Raw genomic sequence first — 23973 nt, 5'->3', positions numbered from 1 at the left:
AAGTGTTGGAAAATCGCTTCTGTCAAAATTGCAGGTATAGCACGGGAGTCGGACACAATGATTCATTACCTTGGATCGGGGCGGCGCCAGCCGATTTTGCCGGGTCTTCAGTCCCGAATGTAATGACTGTCACTCAGCAAATATGAAACTGGACAATAGCCTATGTAAACCCCCGACATAAGCTGCTTTATTTCATTTCGCTTTGGCTTTGCATATACTGCATACAGCCTGTAAAAATAGACCTTAAAAATAATCTAGCCTATAGAATACATTTGCTGTCGGTATCCTATGGACTACTCCGTTTCTTCGTAATTTTCACGAATTTGTTCTCGTAAATTAACGACTTTTTTCTCGTAATTTAATGACTTTATTCTCAACATTTTATCTCGACTTTTTTTTTTAAATTTAACTTTTTTTTTCTCGTAATTTAGCGAGTTTATTCTCAACATTTATAAGCATAACCTTTATCTTCATACCAAAATTCCAGATGGCCAGACAATGATTCATCTTTTATAAATCGTTAAAATATTAATGACGCTGTGAGCATGGAGACTGTTGTGTAGACTGTAAGTATTTAAAATGTTTAACTTTTTAAAATGATTGATGTTTAATATGAATAAATAGCGCTCATAAACGGCCGTCGATAGCATTCTCAAGTGAAACGAGTCGAGGCTTGGACCCGGAAACGGCGTTCCTTACGTCACGACTTAACAAGCGACGCGTTTTTGTAGGCAAAACCCGGAAGCGAGTTAGCATTTTAGGACTTCCGTTCCAACGCGTAACGTCTAAGTTTTTTTTTAATGGGTTTTTGCTAAATCGCCTGAAGGTCTGTGGTTAACAAAGCCTCTAAATATTTTCACGTTTTGCTCTGTGATATAAAACACACCAGTTATAACCCACTTGTGATTTTTTAAACTTTTACTGTGTCTTCAAATCGGCGGTTGCTAACAAATTGCTAAAAGGGACTACTTCCTTGCGGGGACTTTAGACATCATCATTAAAAACGGGACATTTGGACAGCATTTGTCATGGAAAAGTGGATACGTATTCATACACAGCGCAGATCATAATCAGCGAGCATGTTTTCTAAATAAAGTTTGAGGACGCTTGATGGTGACGACGTTGATCCGCGACCATGGTGTGCTGTAGTCCGTTTATAGCCTACTGTTAGCCTTTTATATCTGACGACTTTATTTAGGCTTCAAAATCTATAAATGTTGTGTTAACTTGTAAAGATTATCTTGATAGACAAAATGTGTAAGTGTCATAACCCTTTGTTAAACACAGGGCTTATTTTCTGCGATTTTCCAAAAGTCTATGGGAAAATGCATAGGCTTCTGATCGAAGGAACCCGTGTGCCACTAACTTCCGGGTTGGCCTACAAAAACGCGTCATCCCTGGATAGCACACGTACATCTCGGAGACGTCTATTTGATGTGCGTGTTTACGTCTGGAACACGTATTATTTAGGGTGTTTGCTCATCTGGAATACATCTATAGGACGTTTCCTGTCAGATGTCAAATAGACGTTTAGAAGACGTCTTTAAGATGTTTATGATTTAGAATGTATGTAAAACTGACATCTTAAAGACATCTATTAGATGTTTGTAAACAGCAGATGCTTTCCAGATGAAGTGATCTTTAACAGACGTCTTGCAGACGTACGTGTGCTATCTGGGCTATTGTTTCTAGGCTAGCTAAAACAAACAAAAAAAACTCTTCCTGGAGAGGGTGTTTTCTCTGATGATAACTGCTACATGACGATAGACTGTAAAATAAATAGTGCATGACAGAGACAAGAAACAGCTCAACTGTGGACCTCATAAAAAGTGAACTCCTGGTGAAAGTGAACTACTAGAGCTATCTGCCAGGAGTTCTACTGACATAATAATGTAATGTATTTAAAAAAAATAAAAAAAAAACTCTTCGAGTGATCCCTGTATTTACATAAAATGGATGTCCCGGATGTCCTTAAATGCTGGAAACGCCCCCTCCCCCCCAGGTGTGTTGGTTGAAGAGCACCAATCATAGACAGGTACTGATGGGGGGAGAAAAGGGTGAGGCCGACGTAGCGTTTCACACTGAGGAACAGCGCTCGAGCACACTGTCATCGCGGGCAACAGCGTGGTTTCCTGTGTGAGCAGTTTGGACTAAGAATGGTGAAAGACACTGACACGGTACGTCCTGTTATGTTTTTCTTGCTGTTTTGTTTAAAATCTTTTAAAACGTTTAACGTTAGTTTCAATTTAAGGGTGATTCTTCAATTGGGGGCTATTTTGCCATCTTCCATTTTGATGAATGAAATTTGTTTGAATTTTGTTAGAATTATGTCATGACAATGTTTACATGCTTTGATGTAAAGATATAATAATGGCCACGACTGAGCTTAAATATAATTTGAGTATTTTATATCTATTTGCCAACTGGCACTGCAAAACGTCATTACCATCACAACATCAAAAAGTATCATAATGCAAAGAATGTATCAACGAGATCATTTAAACTCATTTATCTTGTAAACATTGTTAACCTTCAACAATACGTATAAAAAACAAAATGTTTCCATTCAGTGAATTACATATATTTTCTTGTTCTTACCATCAAAATGGGTTTTTCTGTGTTCATCAAAGCACACTTTTGTTTAATTTCTGGAAAATTAATTTGAGATGTTTTTTCTTTGAATAGGTGGATGAGTATTTCATTAGGCTTTTCATGTAGCACCTCAAGATTGAACATAAAACGGTTTTAAAGGTATGTTTTCTGTAAATTAAGCAACGTGGCGGTAATGACATACTGTTCTGGTAATGACATAGTGTTTTGGTAATGACATAAATGAAAAGTGCACTGATACATAAAGCAAATTTAAAGGATTAAATAATGACTTCTGGTGAGTGTTTTTGAAAGAAATGGACAGATGTGAGGAGATATATATAAATATGACACAACCATCAACTTGAACATGTTTATTTCAATCATGAAGAAACCATACAATATTTTCTAGAGAATCAATTGTCACAATGGGATAAAACAGCATAAAAATATCCTTCAGAAACATTTCATAACTATGACTATTAGGTGAAATCAAGTTTTTAACATAAAAGTTTAACATAAAAGTTTTTAACAGAAAACAAAAGTTTTCAAACTCATAAAAGTTGCATTGAGTTAAAACAATGCATACACTGTGTGCAGAATTATTAGGCAAGTTGATTTTCTGATCATATTTTTTTTTCCAGGCACATTTTACAAATTCCAATCCACATCAATCTTAATAACTACTATTAATATTGTTTTTAATCATTTATAAGTGATATATAATTGTTCATGAAGGCTGGAAATGAAAAATGCCCTATATTCAGGTGTGCAGAATTATTAGGCAGGTTTTCTTTTACAGATAAAATGATAAGATTTAACTCAGACTGAAAAGTCAAAAATTATTAAATACTCATGAGAAGGACACAATACTAATGTAATACTAGAAATTGCAAAGTTAAAGCATGACCATTGGACAGTGAAATGCTCATTGGGTCAGCGGGGTCATACAAAAACAGCTGGAGAAGAAAAGACACGTTAACTGCAAAATAATTAAGAATTAAGGTGAAGAATTAAGTGTGAAACCATCAGGAACCCTTTAGTCTCCAGCGCCACCATTTCCCAGTACTGAAACCTACCTGGAGTCTTCAGAAGTGTGAGGTGTCAGGATCTCAGAGACTTACATTAGCTAAAGAATCCTAAAAAATGACCTGCTCTTAATAAGAATCACAAGCTGAAGTGTTGTGAAATACATACCAGCAGGACCAGCACCACATCCTCTTGTACCACTTTGTGAAGAATTTATCTTCCAGAATCTGGCAGTAAGTTTTGGAAGATCATTTAGTCCATCTCTGCAAGATGGGCATTTCAGGATAAGAGATGGACTAAAAGTGAACTCCCACACCTTACTGCCAGATTCTGGAAGATAAATTCTTCAAACAGTGGTACAAGAGGATGTGGTGCTGGTCCTTCAGGAGTCACTCTCAAGCTGTCTGTCTATAAGGCCTATAAAAACCCAGTCTTCATGTACTTTATAACACTTCAGCTTGTGATTCTTATTAAGAGCGGGTCATTTTTTAGGATTCTTTAGCTAATCTAAGTCTCTGAGATCCTGACACCTTGCACTTCTGGAGACTCCAGGTAGGTTGCAGTTCTGGAAAATGGTGCCGCTGGAGACTAAAGGGTTCCTGATGGTTTCAAACTTAATTCTTCACCTTAATTCTTAATTATTTTGCAGTTAACATGTGTCTTTCTTTTCCAGCTGTTTTTGTATGACCCTCTCTTTTTGGCTCATTTTGCCTGTAAAAGAAAACCTGCCTAATAATTCTGCACACCTGAATATAAGGCATTTTTCATTTCCAGCCTTCATGAACAATTATATATCACTTATAAATTATTAAAAACAATATTAATAGTAGTTCTTAAGATTGATGTGGATTGGAATTGGTAAAATGTGCTTGGGAAAAAAATATGATCAGAAAATCAACTTGCCTAATAATTCTGCACACAGTGTATAATGAAATGTGTTTGCTTTCAAACATGTATTTTACAGGATCTTCCTTAATTTTTTTTCCTTAATCTCTAGACCTTTTAGCTGATTTCTTGGGAGCCATTCTAGTTAAAAAATAAGAAAAAATAGTTTTAGGAAGTAAGGCATCTCATTTAAGTTTCATTGTAAAATAACAATATTATGCTTCTTTAACTTAATTTATAAACACATAATATGATATAGATAGTGACACAGAACATGTCATTACCACCATCACTTGTCATTACCATCACAACAAGTTGTGTGTTGGTAATGACGTGTTGCGGTAATGACATTTTTTTTGTTTTTCAGGAAAAAAAGATGCTAGGTCATGGATTTGCTAACATCACTCAACAGCTAGTACAAAAAGAACTTTAAATACACATAAATCATGTGAATATATACATATATTTATCACAATATTGCCGCTACAGCATTAATGGTAATGACGCTGAATAAGTCTACTCCATGATCAGAAGGAATTCATGATTAAATTACTTACTTTTTTTCAGACATCAAATGTCACTGTTCTTCCATGGCTGACATGTGCTCCCCTGCTGGTCTTCATTTCCATGGTTACGGCATAAACAAGTCTTACCCCCCAAAAAATCCTTGTTGTAATCATAGACTGTCGCGGTAATGACAGTATTGTTGTGGACAATACTAAATTGTTAAAAATATTCACAAATTGCACGGATATGAACCCAAATTATGCATCAAGTGCCTTTTTAAGTTACTGTTTAAACATATATTGTGATTTTTTAATGAACTGATAACATTTTATCACATTTTCAGAGCAGACAAGTTTTAAAGTCTGGGTTGGGGACAAGGCTTGAGTAGCCAAATATTAGTGATGAAAACATTTTTAAACATGGAAATCATACTGATTTTTGTGTATAACATTTTTTGGTGGTGCAATAAATATTATTTGACATAACTAAACTATTTATTTTATAATATATTATTTTTAACATGAATGTATAATCTGGGGACATAAAAGTTCCCCTAATTGAAGAATCACCCTTAAATTGAATTACCAGTCGGTTTAACATCTACCATAGTAAGTTTATACCTCCACTGTTACTGTTACTAACATACTATAGCCTATACGTTCATCTGCTGAAATTCAATTCAATTCAATCTTTATTACAGACTCAAGGTCCAAATTAAAAAACAAACAAAAAAAGAACATATAACGTTACAACCCACAGTATCCACCACACAAAGAATTACAAAATACAACAATACCAATGTCTCCACAGCTTTGACTGATATCGCGTAGAACTAATCCCTATATTTAATAAACTCACAATAATCTCAGTTTTAGAAGCATTAAGCCGGCAAATAAATCTATACGTAAGATTTCGTAACAGTGCTTTAAAAGTAATTACTCTAGCACTCACAAACATTTCACTTGCACTATGCCATCTAGGGATCTTTAATAAGATTCTCATTGCATCATTATAAGCTACTTGCAGCTTCTGTAAACTAGATGTTCTATAGTTGAACCACAGATGAGCAGTATGTGTAATATGCTTTAAAAAGTGACACCTTAACTTCATCAGAACAGAAACTAAACTTACGTAAAAGTATATTCGCCTGCATATACATCATACGGCGTTGCCTTTCAATATCCTCATCGTCTGTCATGCATTCAGTAATGAAATTAAATCTTATTTAAATGTTTACATCCGTAACAACACAACGAATATAGCATCTCCACAGCATAAACAGCTTTTTATTTACTTAAATTGATCATTTCTTATTTTATTATTATTTTATTTTTTTACACATTTAAATGATAACTTTGTATTTTTCTTGAAACTATGCTTAACACATTGTATAGCTAATGTGTGAGTTTTCCATCAAAATACAAAGTCAGTTCAGATTCTAAACAACTTGTATAGAACTGAAAGAAACTTGGTGTTGCTCAACCTCGTGAACTGCCGTTCTAAAAATGTAGTATGGTATGAGGCAAGGGCTGTGTTCAGACTGGTTATTCTGTCCTGTGTGTGTGTATAATATATATATATATATATGTATATATATGTAGGCAGGCCTATACTGTTTAATAAAAACATTAAGTGAAGCATTAAGCAATATCCCTCCATAAATGTTTCGAACAGTACATCACATGTTAAATTATAGTCTTGGAAATAAAAGCTTTATTTTGCTAATCTAGTTCATGTCATTTTTGTAAACATGCTTAATGTTTCAATTAAAGACCGATTTGGTGAAAATCATAGTTGATTGCTTGTGGTTTAGCCAAGGTTTTGAGATACAGCCGCAGTCAGTCTAATTTTATCTGCTTTATCAATTAAAAATTCAGGGCAAGGTTTGCTGAATACTACAAATACTGCAGAAATGGATCAGGGTGCAAGGCTGGAACATCCGTCACATGTTACATCAAACAGAATCCTGAAGGAGGATAATCCATCTAGAACTGAATAAAAATATATATATATTTGCTTAAGGTGCACGCTTTCCCACAGGTGCACTCTTTCCCTGAGCTCAATACAGTGTCCTTACGGGAGTGAAATGTACTTTATATTAGAGCCTGTGCTGTTTAATTGGTCACCTGAGACCATATTTCCAATAAATTTAAAAAGTTGTTTATTTTTAGATCCATATAAAAACTTAAGTCTGATAATGTATGCAAACAATAAGTAATAAGTTAGCTGTAATGTTGGTGTCAACAAAGCTCTAGCACCAGGAAATATTTTTTGGTTCAAAAAACGTACACACTTTCAGGGTATGTAAGTAGCCATAGCAACTTACTCTCTGAACATAACCTGTTCCAACTTTTACATATGCCAGCTCATGTTCAAGGCATTAGACAAGCCAGTATTAACGTCTGGATCTGTGCACAGCTGAATTATCAGACTAGGTAAGCAAGCAAGAACAATAGCGAAAAATGGCAGATGGAGCAATAATAACTGACATGATCCATGATAACATGATATTTTTAGTGATATTTGTAAATTGTCTTTCTAAATGTTTTGTTAGCATGTTGCTAATGTACTGTTAAATGTGGTTAAAGTTACCATTGTTTATTACTGACAAGAGCCGTCGCTATTTTCATTATTAAACACTTGCAGTCTGTATAATTCATAAACACAACTTAATTCTTTATAAATCTCTCCAACAGTGTAGCATTAGCCGTTAGCCACGCAGTATAGCCTCAAACTCATTCAGAATCTAATGTAAACATCCAAATAAATACTGTACTTGCGTGATCTGATGCATGCATGAAGCATGCATGACAAACATTTTGTGAAGGTCCATTTTAAGGGTTATATTAGCTGTGTGAACTTTCTGCAATGTATTAGAGTTGCGAGCTCTGGGGCGGGGAGCACGAGGATTTAAAGGGGAAGCATGCTGAATCGGTGCATATTTAATGATGCCCCAAAATAGGCAGTTACAAAAATTAATTAAAAAAATGTAAAAAATCTATGGGATATTTTGAGCTGAAACTTCAGACACATTCAGTGGACACCTTAGATGTAATACAAGTCTAATGTAATATAATCTAATGTAATATAATCTAATGCAGGGGTACTCAACAGGCGGCCCGTCAGCATTAAATTTGTGGCCCGCATCATGTTACATATAAATGTATTTTTATTATAATTTGCGTTCAAAATTAGCGTGAATATTACTTAGTTTTTTTACACGTACACTAGGGTAGGCGTACAGTGCGTGTGACGCTGTAATCATCAGCAGAGAACGCGTATAGCGTACACGCGCAGCACAGTTTTTCTAACAGCAAAGAACAATATAAACTGAAGGCACTTTGAAAGCGCACATTGAATAGTTTTTGCACTAATTTAGTTTGTCCACAAGGTGTCAGCACCGAAACGGGCTGTTGTTTCAGTCTGAAAAGAAACGGAGAAGACAGAACAAGAGTAACAAAAAACACAATAGCCGACCGTGTTGAAGAGCGCTCGTTTGAGGGGATTAAAAGATACCAGCAACTCTATTTGAGCTAAAAAGACTAGACAAGCATGAATCTCTCTAGTGCGCATGTGTCGAGCACTTGTGTTCGTGAACGCCATCAAAGGCTCGAGACTGTGCGTGCAAGTAAAAAACAAAGTAACCGTATTTTTCCATGATGAAATGCAGGTGACATTCCTCAAACTTTGCAGCATGAAAAACAAACCTTTTATTCTTAATGTCAATGTGTTATTAACAGAAAGCAAGCAGAGGGCACTCCCATTACGTCACATCATTGAGCTCACGGAGAATATCTTATTTATCATGTTTACAACGTTGGTTATAGTTAGGTAATTCATGAGATTGTGATTGATTGGACATAAAAAAAAAAAAAAAAAAAAAAGATTTTTGGATTCTGACCAAATTAAAATTTAGGTAATAATAATACAAATAATAAAACATTTATTCTCTGAGTATAAATAGGTGCTATAAAAAGTGTTAAAAAGGTGCAATGGAGTATAAAAAGACTATAAAAAAGTTCAAATTTCTTGTGAAAACAATGCAGACATTTCAAATGAATAAGGGTTTCTTTTCATCAGTTCTTGTTTCTCTTTATACATTTGTACATTAAGAATACAGCAAGACAAGCTATTAATCCTTTTTTAAAATGCCATTTATCATGTGCAGTGACACTTCAAAAAGGACACCATACTATTAAGACTTAGCTAGATAATAAACTGCACTTTTTGTAAATAAACTGTAAAACTACAAATATTGTCTTAAGTAGGCCTAAAAAAAAAAATCTTACAATTCAAGTTATAATTTGTGGCCCTTCATGTTTCATTTGGTTAAAATGCGTCCCTCTTGGCCTCTGAACTTGAGTACCCCTGATCTAATGTAATATAATATAATATAATATAATATAATATAATATAATATAATATAATATAATATAATATAATATAATATAATATAATATAATATAATACAGTAGTCAACATTTGAAGTGGATCCAAAAAGTTCATAAAAGTTGTCCTAAGAAGAAGGTTTTAGGACAACTTTGAAAGGTTTTGATCCACTCCAAATGTTGACTATATATATATAAAATATACACGCACACAGTGCATAGCATAAATGAGTACACCGCCTCTGAACAAATACAAAAGATGTATTTTCTTTATGATCACTAATACAATTTATGGAAATATGGCAAAACTAATATGTATTAAACATATAATAAAAACTGAGAAATATGTCATTAATAGCCATAAAATAAGTAAATTAGCCAATTTTGTTTAAATTAAGGATTGCAGAAATGAGTACACCCTAGATTTAATTCAACAAATGTATAATATTCTAGTACTTAGTATGTCCTCCATAATTTTGAATATACTGTTCTGACCATTTTGGCACAGAGTGTACAAATTCAGGACAGATGTGACAATTTGTCATATTTAACTACTGGATGATGAGCTCCTTAAAGGGTTAGTTCAGCCAAAAATGAAAATTCTGTCATTTATTACTCACCCTCATGCCGTTGAACACCGGTAAGACATTCGTTAATCTTCAGAAGACAAATTGAGATTTTAGTTGAAATCCAATGACTCAGTGAGGCCTTCATAGGGAGCAATGACATTTCCTCTGTCAAGATCCATTAAGGTACTAAAAACATGTAAATCGGTTCATGGGAGTACAGTGGCTCAGTATTAATATTATAAAGCGACAAGAATATTTTTGGTGCGCCAAAAAAATCAAAATAACGACTTATTTAGTGATGGCCGATTTCAAAACACTGGTTCAGGAAGCTTCGGAGCGGTATGAATCCGCGTATCGAATCATGATTCAGATCACGTGTCAAACTGCCAACGGCTGAAATCACGTGACTTTGGCGCTCCAAACAGCAGATTTGACACACTGATTAATTTTTTGCTCCGGTGCTTCCTGAAGCAGTGTTTTGAAATTGGCCATCACTTAAGTTGTTTTTTTTTTTTGGCGCTCCAAAAATATTCTTGTCGCTTTATAATAATATTGAATCACTGTACTCACATGAACTGATTTAGATGTGTTTTAGTACATTAATGGATCTTGAGAGAGGAAATGTCATTGCTGGCTATGGAGGCCTCACGGAGCCATTGGATTTCAACTAAAAAATCTTAATTTGTGTTCCAAAGATGAACGAAGGTTTTACGGGTGTGGAACGGCATGAGGGTAAGTAATAAATGACACAATTTTCATTTTTGGGTGAACTAACCCTTTAAATACCCTGGGACTGTATTCCCAAAACATTTTATCTTACCACTAAGGGTTCTCCTAAATAGCAGTAAAAGTTCTTGGCTAAGAGTTTCTCTTAACCTATTCACAAATCTGCTGAGACAAACTTTTGCTAAGGGATAGACTGAAGTCTTAAGCTAAGAGTAAGGGTGGGGTTGACCTCGTTGCTATGGAGTAAACACACAGTGATTGCCTGATGAGGGAGGAGTCAGCAATTTAATCATAAAAATATTTTAGAATGAGGTATTATGTTTCCATATTAAAATAAAGGTTTTAAAATACAAATTTTGCCAATATTCAAATTTTTTTTTTTTTAATAAAAATGTTGCCATATATTCTTGCCATAAAGGTTTTAAAATGTAGGCTAAGTGTCACTAATTAAACTAGTATATACAGTTAATTGTCCGCCTCTTGGATGTCTGCATCTCAACAGAATGCCGAATTCTAGCGACGTTATGTTTTATAAACAAAGTTTGGGAGAAACGCATTCAAACAGTCTTTCTAATCCGCTCGAGAGGAGGAATGTATACACAGATGAGAGCCGACTCGCCTATAGTTACTTCTGCATTCCTCTGCCACCCCGTCCCTCACTCTCAGCTGGGGATATGGGGAGAACTTTGGGTTTGGGCTAAATTCCAAGCTCGGAGCACTCAATCCCCTTGGACAGCACACCAAATACGCTAAAAAAAATCTTTAAAATTTTTTTTTTATTATATATATATATATATATATATATATATCAGACATTTATTTATTTGTTAAAGATTTATTTTTGGCATCTCATCGTAGATTCACATCTATAAATCAAAATATATTGCATTTATGAAGAAAAAGTTGAGCATCTAAGGCTCTATCGCTATGCTCAATGGTGTACAGTGTCTTTGGGCGGATTAGGATTGTTTGTGATTTGGTCTTAGTGACTCTGGAGTCCTCTTGACTACTCCTAACGTTTCACAGATTTAGGAGCTTGTTTTAAACACTAAAATGCTTTGTGAAATACTCTTGGAGCAAAAATTTAGGACTTCTAACACTAGGACTGACACGCCATTATTTAAGAGTTTCTCCTCAATCGGCAAGTTAGGAGCTACTTTTAGCCTTAAGATGTTTTGTGAATACACCCCCTGATGGGGAATGTTGCTCAACTTGTCTCTACAGAAACCCCCACAGGTGCTAGAGTGCAGGGAATGAGGAAAGGGTAACATCATCTCTTTCAAGTTTGTGTATTAAATTACACAATGGTGTAGGAAGGAATTCATGACAGCATTGATAAAGCACAACTCCCTCACACCTTCAGCACTCATACATCCCCTATATAAGAGCTTTACTACCGCTGAACTTTACTGTGGGAACCAGGCACTTCTCACTGTACCCCTCCTCTAGCAACACCATAATATTTTGGATGCTGTTAGATCCAAAATTATTGATTTGGTCTCATGAGACCAGTGGCCTGTTGCATGAAGCTAGTTGAACAAACTCTGAGTTTCAGAGTAGGTTTGGAGTTGACAAATCCAGATAAATCCAGCCTGGTTTAGATCAGGATCTACTGTTGCACAACGCTCTGTATAAACTTTCTCTGTCTGTGTGATGCATGCGGCAAACAGCCAATTACATGGAACAAGGAGAACGTCAGTTTGATTCATTTCTCGCGAGAGCCGCGCAATTCATGTCTCTTCTGAAGATTAAGAGATCATTAAAATGTGAAAAATGTAAAAAAAAAAAATTTTAAACGCACTTACAAAGCAGGAATAAACACTGATGCAGTGAGAAGGCAGCTGAAAGAAAAATCTGACTATATCAATGCATGTGAATCAAACTGTTTCACAAAGAGCTCCTATGAATACATGTAAGCTTAATCTGTTTAAAAGCTTTATGCATGTATTATATTTATTTTAATTTAAAAGCAAAGTTTAATGTTGTCAATATAATGGAACTAATTATATGAATGTCATGAATAATTCATAATTTTAATTTATTTAATATAAATATAATGAATAATTAACAGCAAATGTTGACCAATTTTGTCTCTAAAATATTTTCACTATAAACTGATTTAATTTGGAGCGAGAGATCCAGGGGGAGTGGCTTTATTGCATCAGATACATGTCACTTTACTCATAGCTGATTGGTCGAGTTTGGGTTTGCGATCTCTATCTCAGAATAAAACCTGCTCCAGAGCAGGTTAGCCGTGTAGCATAAGTTACCATAGCAATGAACCCCGCTAAAAACCAATCCAACTTCATAAGCCCAAAAAAAAGAGTTTACTCAAACTGATCTTGAATTTACCTGGGTAGCAACTGAAACCAGCTTTATGCAACAGGCCACTTTAGATTCCCAGAATCTATATTTTGTAAATATGGGTTTGGAAATGGCTAACTGACTTTATTGTGCTTTGGCAACATTAGGTAGTTCCAGTGAGCACAACAACCATACATGTCATTTCTGCAGGCTGCATCTTACTCTGTGAGATAAACAGTCACTCTTTTCATTGCTTTTGCTGGCTCTGAAAGCTTAAAATGAAGGCCTGGGCCCGTATGTATAAAGACTATTCTTAAGAGCATTTCTGAGAAGTTTAAGTTTTGACTTAAGTGTCAAAAAATTCTTAGTAAAGAGTAGGAGTTTTCTAAGAGTAGGAGACTTTTATAAAGAAGCTAAAAGAAACTTTTAGTAAAGTGTAAGACGGATTCTTAAGTGCTGACTTAAGTGTTGTAAACCAAGGACTACAATGATGTCAACTCAAAATGGCCGCCCTTAACCTCTGAATCACCCAGTGCCCAAGGAAGTCGACCGGAAGTTGAAGTCGGCCGCGTGCTGCCATCTTGTAGCAGAACTTTGACTAGCTGTGCTTGGAGTCAATTGTTTCATGTGTGATAATGAAATGAAATTTCAACTTATGTTTGGCCAGTCTGTCATACAAAGAAATTATGAACGCATGCAAAAACAAGAGAGAACCAATTAAATATTAAAAACGGATTGTTGTATTCATATTTTAAAACATTTAAATAATATAAAAATAAAAGTAATTTCCTCATTTTGATGGTTTAAGCAAAATTGTTTGCGATTAACAAGAAACTCTTGTTTGTATTTACTCTTGTGTACTGCATGTTCACCTTTTGTGCTTCCTTGTCGTTCATCATCTGTGCTTTATTTTTCGTGAAGCATTTTGTTTCGCGTCAGCTGTGATAAACAGACATCCACTCTCATTACGTGTGTAACAATGGCCAGACTCTGAGTTTTGCAGGTAAACTACTGCACACTGCTAGAGAATGAAGTGTATAACATCATTGGTAGTGCATTCGCCTCACGCGCCAGCAGCGATCGGGCTGAGGTTCGAGACCGACTCAGAGCAGGGTGGTGACTCAGAGGTTAGGATTGGTGTGTGAGTTTTGGTGGTGGCGCAATAAAGAGAGGGGTGTGTTTTGTTTGGGTTGATTTCAAATAATCAACAGTGTTCAACAACGAATTTGAGAAATCGCAGCACCTTTAAATGTATTAAAATGCAGTAAACACATTAATTAAGTAATATTTATTACATTTATTTAAAGTTATTACATTTCTTATTAGGTCAGTTACAAAAAGAATTGACAATCAAGTTTATATCATTTTATCAACTCCATGTCATCATATAACTCCAATACATCATATCTTCATTGGAAAGCATACATCTCCTCTTCTTTGCTGCCATCTTGTTACTCTTAACTAGGTTAAGATACCTCTGCAGCTCTCTTAAATAATTTAAGAGCTAAGACCTAGTCTTGACCCTTAGGAACCTTTATGAATCACACTTATTCTTAAGTCTAAGAATAAGAGTAAAATTTCGTCATTCTTAGAATTTTGACCTACTTAAGACTAAAATTTTACTCTAAGCGGCTTTATACATATATGGGCCCAGATTATTTCAGGGGCCGTGTCACAAGTCCATTGTTTTTGAATTTCTGTGTTACTTTTGGCTATATTTTCACACTTAATACAATGATTTGGTAATCATCTTGTACCACTGTCCTCTTTTGTGCTAAGAAACGAGTCTCCTGACAGTTCTCTCCCAAGTGGTTCCATTGTTGTCAGCATTAAGTCTGAGAATGATTTAGTGGGCTATATAACACATTTAATCATCAAGAAATTACTTCTCTTTAAATGTTTTGGCTCAACATACTACCTGTTGATCAAACATTGCCTTAAACTTACACCAGAAAAGTTTTATTTAGTAACATTTAGGAGGGTGCACTCATTTTTGCTACACAACCTTTTATCACCTTGATATGTCAAAATTATTCAGGAAAATAAGATTTTCTTGTTTCTTTGGTAATTAAGCAGAGGGGGTGTTTCAGAGGTGGTGTACTCAATTATGCTGTGCACTGTGTGAGAGATAATATAATTAATATAATATAATATAATATTATGTGAGATATATAATATATATCGTCCCCTTGGAATTATAAGGTTCTATCTGACTTTTTTTTTCTTTTTTTTTTTTTTTTTTTTTTTTCTCCAAGTTGTGCACATTTTGGTACTTCTTCTTTTCTTTTCTTTTTTTTTTTAGAAAACAAAAAGGTTCTATCTACAAAGTCGCACTCTAGCTCACGCAGATAAAAGCTTATAGAGCAAAGTTAATCAGCACTTCGAATGCACACACGAGGACCAATCAGGATCAACGTTCTGTTATGTCGGCGCAATGGCAGAAGTGATCGCTTAAAAATGCTAAATCGGTGGAGAGAAGACTAAATTTCACACAGCGCAATGTTTATTAGAAATGGGCTTTTTAACCCATAGTGTATATTAAGTAGTATATATTAAAAGCACATTTTATTAAAAGGCATATATTAGTGTGTGTGTGTGTGTTATGCATATCATATCATATCATAGGCCTATTTTATTGTCATTTCACACATGGATCTGCTTTTAATTTTTTTTTTATAACAGGATATTTTCTATGCTATAATTTCTATAATAAAATATATTTATGATCTTATTCAATAATTAGTTATAAAGATGACTTATTAACCCTCTACTGCACACTACTTTTGATGTCACATGATAATTATTCCACATCATTTCTTGGTTCATTTGGGAACATTTTATTTATAAAACTTTTTTTTGACCCTCAGCCCCAAAATAATTTTTCGTTGCCCAACAATGGTACAGAATCATCATTATCATAAGATGATGCTTAGAGAGCAATACAAAATCACAAATCTTTTTCAAAAATGTCAAGAAATTATTACGTAAAAAGGGAAAAACACTTGAAACACACTGATATACTGGATTTAATACAGGCATAGGTTTGTATCAATGTAGTGTTCGTGTCATCATGTACTTCATGTAATGAGATTTCACTCCATGAAAAACTTTCTCCTCTGCTGTCAAACAGAGATGTACGTTACACTTTTTGCACATCACTTTGGGTGTTCCTGTGCACCCACCCTGCATCTTCCCTTCTTGACACACATTATTTGTCTGTGAGGTATTGTTCAAGACATCCTTGAAAAGTACCTCTTAACGCACAACGTTGCCCTGAGAAAACAAAAAGAAAAAAAATGAATTTGTGAACATGCAAAGCAAAACAAAACAAAAAAATCATAATCAAGTCTTTTCTACACCTTCATACACACATTTTTTTAATTTTTAATTTTTAATGTACAGTTTGTCATATAATAATCTTGCCACCTCCTCACACCATGTGCTCCTGTAACTGTGTCCGAAAAGGAAGTCCCACCTTTAAATGGTGCTTGATGGTGACTCCCACACCTTACTGGACTGTTCTTTGATACATTTTTGACCATTTTAATTGGTTGCAATCATTTTAAGAGACATGTACTAAACTTCCCATTGCCTGAAGACAATGCTGTGCTGTAGAGGGTTAAATGAAAAGATTGAAAAGATTATTGCACAACCACCATTAGGTCAACCCAAAACAGGGAATTTACCTCATATATTGCTTAAAATACCAACAACTGTCCGAAAATAATGTGTATGCTGTAATGAAGCTATTGAATGATTTCAGTTAAATGCTAAAAAGACGGGATTTTTCAACATCTGTAGTAGCGTAGGTTTAAGGCTTGACATTTAAATAGCTTTTGATACGTTTGACGCGGGTTCGAATCCGCCTTTTGCCAAACTCGCTCTTCTCCCTTTTCCTGTCACAAATCAGATCGGAAAGGCATTTATTTTTAATAAAAATTAAGAAAATATTTGAAAAGTTGAAATAAAGTGCCTAACAAGTGTTTTATAATAAAGTATTTGAGTTGGCAATAGATTTGCTCCTCTCTGATTAGTTGTTGCCCTGTGTCTCATCAGGTTGCCCGTTGATGGCAACATTGCCCAGCAACATTGCTCAAAAAGTTGCCCCGTGTATCATCACCTTTAGGTTCTGTCATCATTTACTCTTTCCAAACCCATATGACTCATTTTCTTTTTTCTTTTTTTTTCTCTGAAACACAAAAGAAAATATTTTGAACACATTTGTGGTTTCTTTTGTCCACACAACGAAAGTCACATTCCAAGTGTCTTGTGTTTCTGCAGAAGAAATACAGGTTTGGAAAAACATGAGGGTGAGTAAATGATGACAGAAATTTTCATTTGAGTAAACTGTTGCTTTAACTTTCAGTAAGTTAGTATTTAAAGGGTTAGTTCACCCAAAAATGAAAATTCTGTCATTAATTACTCATCTTCATGTCGTTCCACACCCGTAAGTCCTTCGTTCATCTTTGGAACACAGATTAAAATAACGATAATGAGTCTGCATTCTGATGTAGAACCTGGAAGCGCTGGATGCAAACAACATATGAGAATGACGCAGAAGAGAAGATATTGTTGAATAAAGTCATTCTCGTCACTTCATAAAATGAAGGTTGAACCACTGCAGTCACGTCGACCGTTTTAAAAATGTCTTTAGTACCTTTCTGGATATTGAATGTGTTGCTGTGGGACCAGGGCGGGCGAGAGCCGTGAGGGAACGGCGCGGGGCCGGTGCGCCTCCCAGGTGATGCTTATCAAAGTTTATAGAGCACTGGCCTTGTGCCGTTCCCTCACGGCTCTCGCCCGCCCTGGTCGCCACAGTTGCTGTCTATATGAACGAGTCATATACCTCTCAGATTTAATCAAAAATATCTTAATGTGTGTTACAAAGATGAATGATTTGTATGGTTACAAAGATAAATGTCTTATGGGTGTGGAATGACATGAAGGTGAGAAATTAATGACAATTTTCATTTTTTGGGTGAACTAACCCTTTAAGTAAAGTTTATAGAGCTAATGATATTCCTCCCCTAACAAACCACAGACACTTCACAGACATGACAGTTTGGTCTTATTTTTAAGTGCTGTTCATACATAAAAAAAAAAAAAAAAATGCTGTCACATGAGGCTTCAGACTTTAAGTTAAACGAAACCCTTCTGCTTTTTGAATGTCATGTTTCTTTGAACTAACTAGCATTATGATTTCCTTGTCTGATAGGCTCACTGCGGAGTTTGACATCAATGGGATTATAATCGAAGAAACTGAATTCGGAGGAAGATTCATGTAACGGATGTTTGTCATGCTCCCAAAAAGCAAGCATAGGATCAACTAACATTTGATCCCCCAGGAAGAACAAAGAAACTGAGTGGTACTTCAACGGAAGCACATTCTGTTTTGGGTGACTGCCCACCATTTCCTGTAGAGGCCAACATCCTTTCTTGCTTCTCAACTGTTGCCTTCATTTAACCGAGTTGTTGTAAAATGAGAAAGACGCATGTTAAATTCCTCATCTTAGCAGTAGCTAGCAGCCTTTGCTTAGTCATATTCTATTCCCAAATAAAGGATGTGGAAGTCGCACAAAGAGACTTGGCCACCGCCACTCCTAGAAAACCCACAACTCCAGTCATAAGCACCATAAAAAAGAAAGCCAAAAGTGTTATGCTAGTTAAACTTCCACCCCTTACTATTTCTGAGGATTTCAGAAAAGACATTCCCAAAAATGGTGCCTTCTGGAACCGGAAACTTCATTCTCTCCTCAGGCAGTCTGACTCGACAGTGAACAATGAAACGCGCGAAGACCCACATGTCAAGTTTCACTGTCACTCTGAGAGTTTAGAGTTGCTACAAACCAACATTCAGGATATTCAGTCGTATCCTCCTCTTTACGGAGACTTCCTTAGAGGCATGGAGTGTCGAAACCCACCACTTCTTCATGATCAGCCTGGCAAGTGTGCGTCGGATCAAATTTTCCTTCTCTTTGCAATCAAATCCATCCCAAAGAACTTCGAGAGGCGCCAAGCAGTCCGAGAGACTTGGGGAAGGGAAGGGTTGTATGAAAACGGACTTCAGGTACGAACGGTCTTTCTGCTGGGTCGATCGTCTGCGGATGATCCCACTCTCGACAAAATGGTTTCATTTGAAGCTCAGCAGTTTCAAGACCTGCTCGTTTGGGATTTTCACGACACCTTTTACAACCTGACTCTCAAGGAGCATGCGTTCTTCAAGTGGATGATGGAGCACTGTCCTCAGGTGTCTTTCGTTTTTAAGGGCGACGATGATGTTTTTGCCAACACTCAAGCGATACTGAATCATCTGAAGTCTCTGAAGCCCGAACAGGCCTCGTCGCTGTACACCGGGCAGATCATTTCTAATGCCACACCGTTACGGGACCCTAAGATCAAATATTATGTTCCTCAGTCTTTCTACGAAGGTCCTTACCCTCCTTATGCTGGCGGCGGTGGATTCCTCTTTTCTGGAAACCTTCTCCCATCTCTTTACCATGTTTCCTTTTACATACCCTTCTACCCTATTGATGATGTCTACACCGGGATGTGCTTTAAAGCAATTGGAATCACTCCGACCAAACACGATGGTTTCAAGACATTTGACATTCGGGAACAAGATCGAGAGAACCCCTGTGTGCACAAAGACTTGCTCTTGGTGCACCAACGCAACCCTCAGCAGACCATGAGACTGTGGAGAAATATGCACAGCTACATGTTGACCTGCTGATATATTTGGTAAACTAGTAAACTGACCCTTATTAGAGACATTTAGCTGTTCTGCTTGATGAAGCCCCATGTTGAATAAGAATAAGCTGGTAAAAAAAAAAAATACTGTGCATTAAAGTACCTTTCAAGACATTTATGAGACTCTGGATGAAGACTATTTTTGGTTAGTTTTTACTTGAGTTGAAATGACTTTGGTTTGTTTCATTATTGTACTTGAAACAAAACATATGATGGTGATGAACACCATTTATGTTTCTGTGCAATTGACACTGAGCTCTTTATAGGTATATATAACTTTTTAAGGCAATGTTTCCCAACCCTTCCCACCAACACTATACATTTTTGAACCTGATTCAACTCATCTGCTCCTTCAAGACCAGAAATAGATGGGTCAGATAAGGGAGACACTGTTGGTGTGCCTGCTGGTCGGAAAACACTGCTTTAAGGGATAGATCGCCCATAATTACTCATTTTGGGTCTCATTCATGAAACACGAGCAGAACGAATTTTTGTGTAAATGGTGTGTAAAGTGGTTCTGGCGTAAATTTTCGGATTCATTTAAATGTTCGTATTTTCCAAATGTTAGTTGGTACAAAAGAAATCTACACCTGCTCCCAGCCACGCGTAAATTGTGCGTTTAACATCCAAACGTTTTGGTCATAAATAAGGCTGCATTTTAATTCACCTTAATAAGGTACATATTACTATATATAATATTTTTTCAAAATGCTGTGTAAATAACATACGTTTTTTCTTTTTACTTTTATTGTGAGAGCCAGTAATAGCATCTGCAAATGGAGCACTTTAATCAAATAATGGATAGATTTCAATACGGTTGGGCAAACTAATGGCCCCTTATTTGTTTTTGAAATTGTTTCCTCTAAAATGTCCAAAATCCTTCGTTTGGTGTCATAATATGATGCCCATATATAGTTGTCAGTCGGATTTAATGGGCGGGATTTATGGTAATTGAGAATGAGCGTGCACGCGCGTCCCATTTACGACTGATTGGAATTCATTAACACACACACATTTCACTATCACTTCTGACGTTTACGAAGTATTTGTGAATCAGGAGAAGAGTTTTCGGGAAGGTCTCTTTACGCGCAAATCACTCACATATTTACTCGTATATTTACGAATGTTTCATGAATGAGACCCATTGTCCTGCAGAACACTGATATTTTAAAGATGGTTTCAGCTGAATCAGAAATTTGGTCAAATCTTTCAAATTCCAAAAAGGGTTGTGTAAAATTAATCCATCTGACTCCACTGGAATATCATGTTTTCTGAAGCGTCATAATCACGCTATATGAAGAATGGATCAAAATATAAGAAGTCTATCCTCTTTTGTGTTTCACGGAAGAAAGTATTTTAATTTTTTTGGAGGGTGAACTTCCTTTATCGAATGTCAAACCTTTCATATTTAACATTTGGTCACATTTTGATTCACATAATGGTGATGCGTTTCCCCTTTGCAGATGTTGCAACTGTTTCAAGCTGATCACGTGAATTCATCAACCAAAAACTGCTTGGTTTTAAAAAGTGACTTCTGTGTGATCTGTGCTTCATAATTTCCTGTGCTATTAAAAATAAACTATGAACCTTCTTTTTCCCTGCAAAATTTCACTAATGTGACCACACCTTTAGAATATACAGTATTAGAGTTTCTGATGAATTAATTCACACTAGCTTTATGCCCCATTTTGAAATTTGAAAGTTTTGGACCTTGTTGACTTCAGCAGTTGTCCATTCTTAACAATATACTGTATATTCTTCTGTCTTCAACAAGAGAAAGAAATCTACTATTTTTCAAGTTTGCATGCGAGACATCACATTGGCATGTGAGTAATTCATTGGAAATCACTGTTCTTGGAAAGCACATGTTCCTGGAAGATGGGCCTTGTGGGAGATGAACGTCTTATTAGGCATTATTTACCAGGGCTGCATTTCTCAAAAGTGTTGTACACCCAAGTAGATTGTAGAACTATTAGCACCAATGGTCTTTACAATGAACTTAACTCTATGCTTCTGATAAACGCAGCCCAGATTGGTGAGCTGTGAAAAGTTTTGCAATTGGTATCGTTATCTGTGAATCATCTTTATGTGTCAGTGCCTGGTGTTGTAACGCTAGTGATTTATGTGAAAATGCAACCAAGTATGAGATGTTTTATGTATATTTTTAAAGTTCAAATTATAGTATATTTAAATGTCTAGGGCTAGGCTGCAGTATCTATGCGTGTCTGTGTGAATTCTGATGAATAGCACAGAAAAAACACAATGTAAAGTTCACATTAAAGCTATTTTGTTAGTGTTATATCTAGAATAAGAACCTAATACAACTCTGGCTGATTTTGTGGAACAAGGATTTTAGAGGATGGGCAGTTTTAATTTCATTTTGAATATGGAGGAAGCATTGACACTCAAATGAGGAACTGGGGTTGGTAATTACTGTAACATGAATGGACAAGTATGCTATGTTAGTCTACATGCTTCTCTTGCTTATTAGAATAGATTGAAATCAGACTCACTCAGATGACTGCATCAAAACAGGAACAAGTTGTTCTTTGGAAATGTTTACAGACAACAATGTCGTTAAAATGATCCCCGTTCACACGGATCCACAAAAACGATTAAAAATGCTGTATTATGCATGCCAGGACAGTTGTTGGCGATGTAACTTTGTAAAGAACTACGCGCCTAGACTGAACAACACACAGTATGCATGCGCATGACATCATTGTTTTCACAAATTCAGGCTTTTGTAGTTGACATGGAGACGATAATGCGATAGTGTTTTTATTTACTCTACCACACGTCGCTCCTTCAGGGTTCCCACCAGGACATGATAGAAAAATTCAAGAAATTGTATGTGAATGCTTTTGTGTTTGCTAACAACATTTGCATTCAACTGAGAAAATTTGCATTGACTCAAACTATATTTAACCCTTATGCAAGCAAATTCTAGTTGTATGTAACTACATAGTCAAACTATTACTATCAGTGAAATTAGAAACCCAAACAGTAAAATGCTGGCTCTAATGTAACAATCAGGACTCAAATGTATCAAAATTGTTGCAAAAAATGTTAATTTAGAGACCATTACAACTAATTGTTACCAACCCCTACTCCCTGTGATGGCCAATTCAGATGAAAATGTTCAAAAAAGTAAATTATTTGACATTTTTCTAACGTTAATCAGTGCCATTTCACTGATAACATTGTTTTGTTGGCATACAAAGGACGTTTAGGTAAAGTTATCCGTTTATTGCTCTTTTCTCGACTTTATTTCTAGTCTTGAGGTAATGATTTCAGTACTTTTCATTTTTGAGGTATTTGGATTAGGCTAATGATTAATTCACAAGGTTTTATGAGGGCAAACGTACTGTACATTTTGCCAGCTTGATTGTTTCTCATTGACTAAGGCACTAATAACTGGAGACATGCTGTTTTTAAACATTTTCTTATGAATTTTCCCAGTGACTAGGTTTTTATTTTGTTAGGGGTTTTTAGCACTTTCCGCACACATCCCACTGATGTCTTTATCTTCATGCAGAACATTTGTAAGGTTGTTTGTGCATCTGTGTGTATGAGAACGCTGGTGGAAACTAATGTGTGAAAATGTGTCTCAGAGATATATTTAGAATTCATATTGTCAGTTTACGTCAATAAATTACAGGGGAAATGTAACATGAAAACTTGTCTAACTTTGTTGATTCCAGAACACACAATAATTGCATTGTTTTCTTGAGCTTTCTTTTTGAGTGCTTACTGTATTTTCAGTAATTATATTCAGTAATTGTACGTACTGCCCTTATTCTAATTACATAATTAATTACTGGCTTATGAAATTCCATTGGTTGTTGACATCGTTTTTGTCTGACTGTCATCAAAGTTTGTTTGATTTTTGGTTTGTCTGATATTTTACTGATACCATTTAGTCTGTCAATATCAGTCATGTGAAACAAACTTTTTTTTTTTTCAACTGGTTGTGAGAGTTGAGAGAGATTATTCTTTTAGTTACAGTGCCTCCTGCTGCTGAACTACAATATTCACTGTCCTTCCTCATAAAGTTCATGTCTAGACTGCATGAGCGTTCCCGTGCAGTGACCATCTTCTCCTCCAATGTATGCATGACTCAAGTGTTTTGTGTTTAATGGTGTGATTCCCTGTCGAAAAAAACAGCATATGCTGGTTAGGTATGTTTTGAAGCATGGAAGCTGGTTTATGCTGGTCATGAGCTGGTT

At 35.7% G+C, this 23973-nt stretch overlaps 1 protein-coding gene across 3 annotated transcripts; it reads left to right on the top strand.

The window, feature by feature from the left end:
* Positions 1 to 2064: 2064 nt before the first annotated feature.
* Positions 2065 to 23470, top strand: b3gnt2l (UDP-GlcNAc:betaGal beta-1,3-N-acetylglucosaminyltransferase 2, like). Of its 3 annotated transcripts, XM_067389698.1 has the most exons (3): positions 2096 to 2177; positions 2686 to 2751; positions 18213 to 23470. In XM_067389698.1, the coding sequence occupies exon 3, from the start codon at positions 18477 to 18479 to the stop codon at positions 19725 to 19727; it is 1251 nt and encodes a 416-aa protein (XP_067245799.1). In that variant the 5' UTR covers positions 2096 to 2177; positions 2686 to 2751; positions 18213 to 18476; the 3' UTR covers positions 19728 to 23470. The 3 variants fall into 3 exon arrangements, with proteins under 3 accessions (XP_067245798.1, XP_067245799.1, XP_067245800.1); XM_067389697.1 differs by lacking the exon at positions 2686 to 2751 and having other exon boundaries at positions 2065 to 2177; XM_067389699.1 differs by lacking the exons at positions 2096 to 2177; positions 2686 to 2751 and adding an exon at positions 4717 to 5000.
* The last annotated feature ends 503 nt before the right edge of the window (positions 23471 to 23973 follow it).

Source organism: Chanodichthys erythropterus, chromosome 7, assembly GCF_024489055.1.
Source record: "Chanodichthys erythropterus isolate Z2021 chromosome 7, ASM2448905v1, whole genome shotgun sequence".
Classification (NCBI taxonomy): Eukaryota; Metazoa; Chordata; class Actinopteri; order Cypriniformes; family Xenocyprididae; genus Chanodichthys; species Chanodichthys erythropterus.
This window is presented reverse-complemented; position numbering and strand designations above follow the sequence as displayed.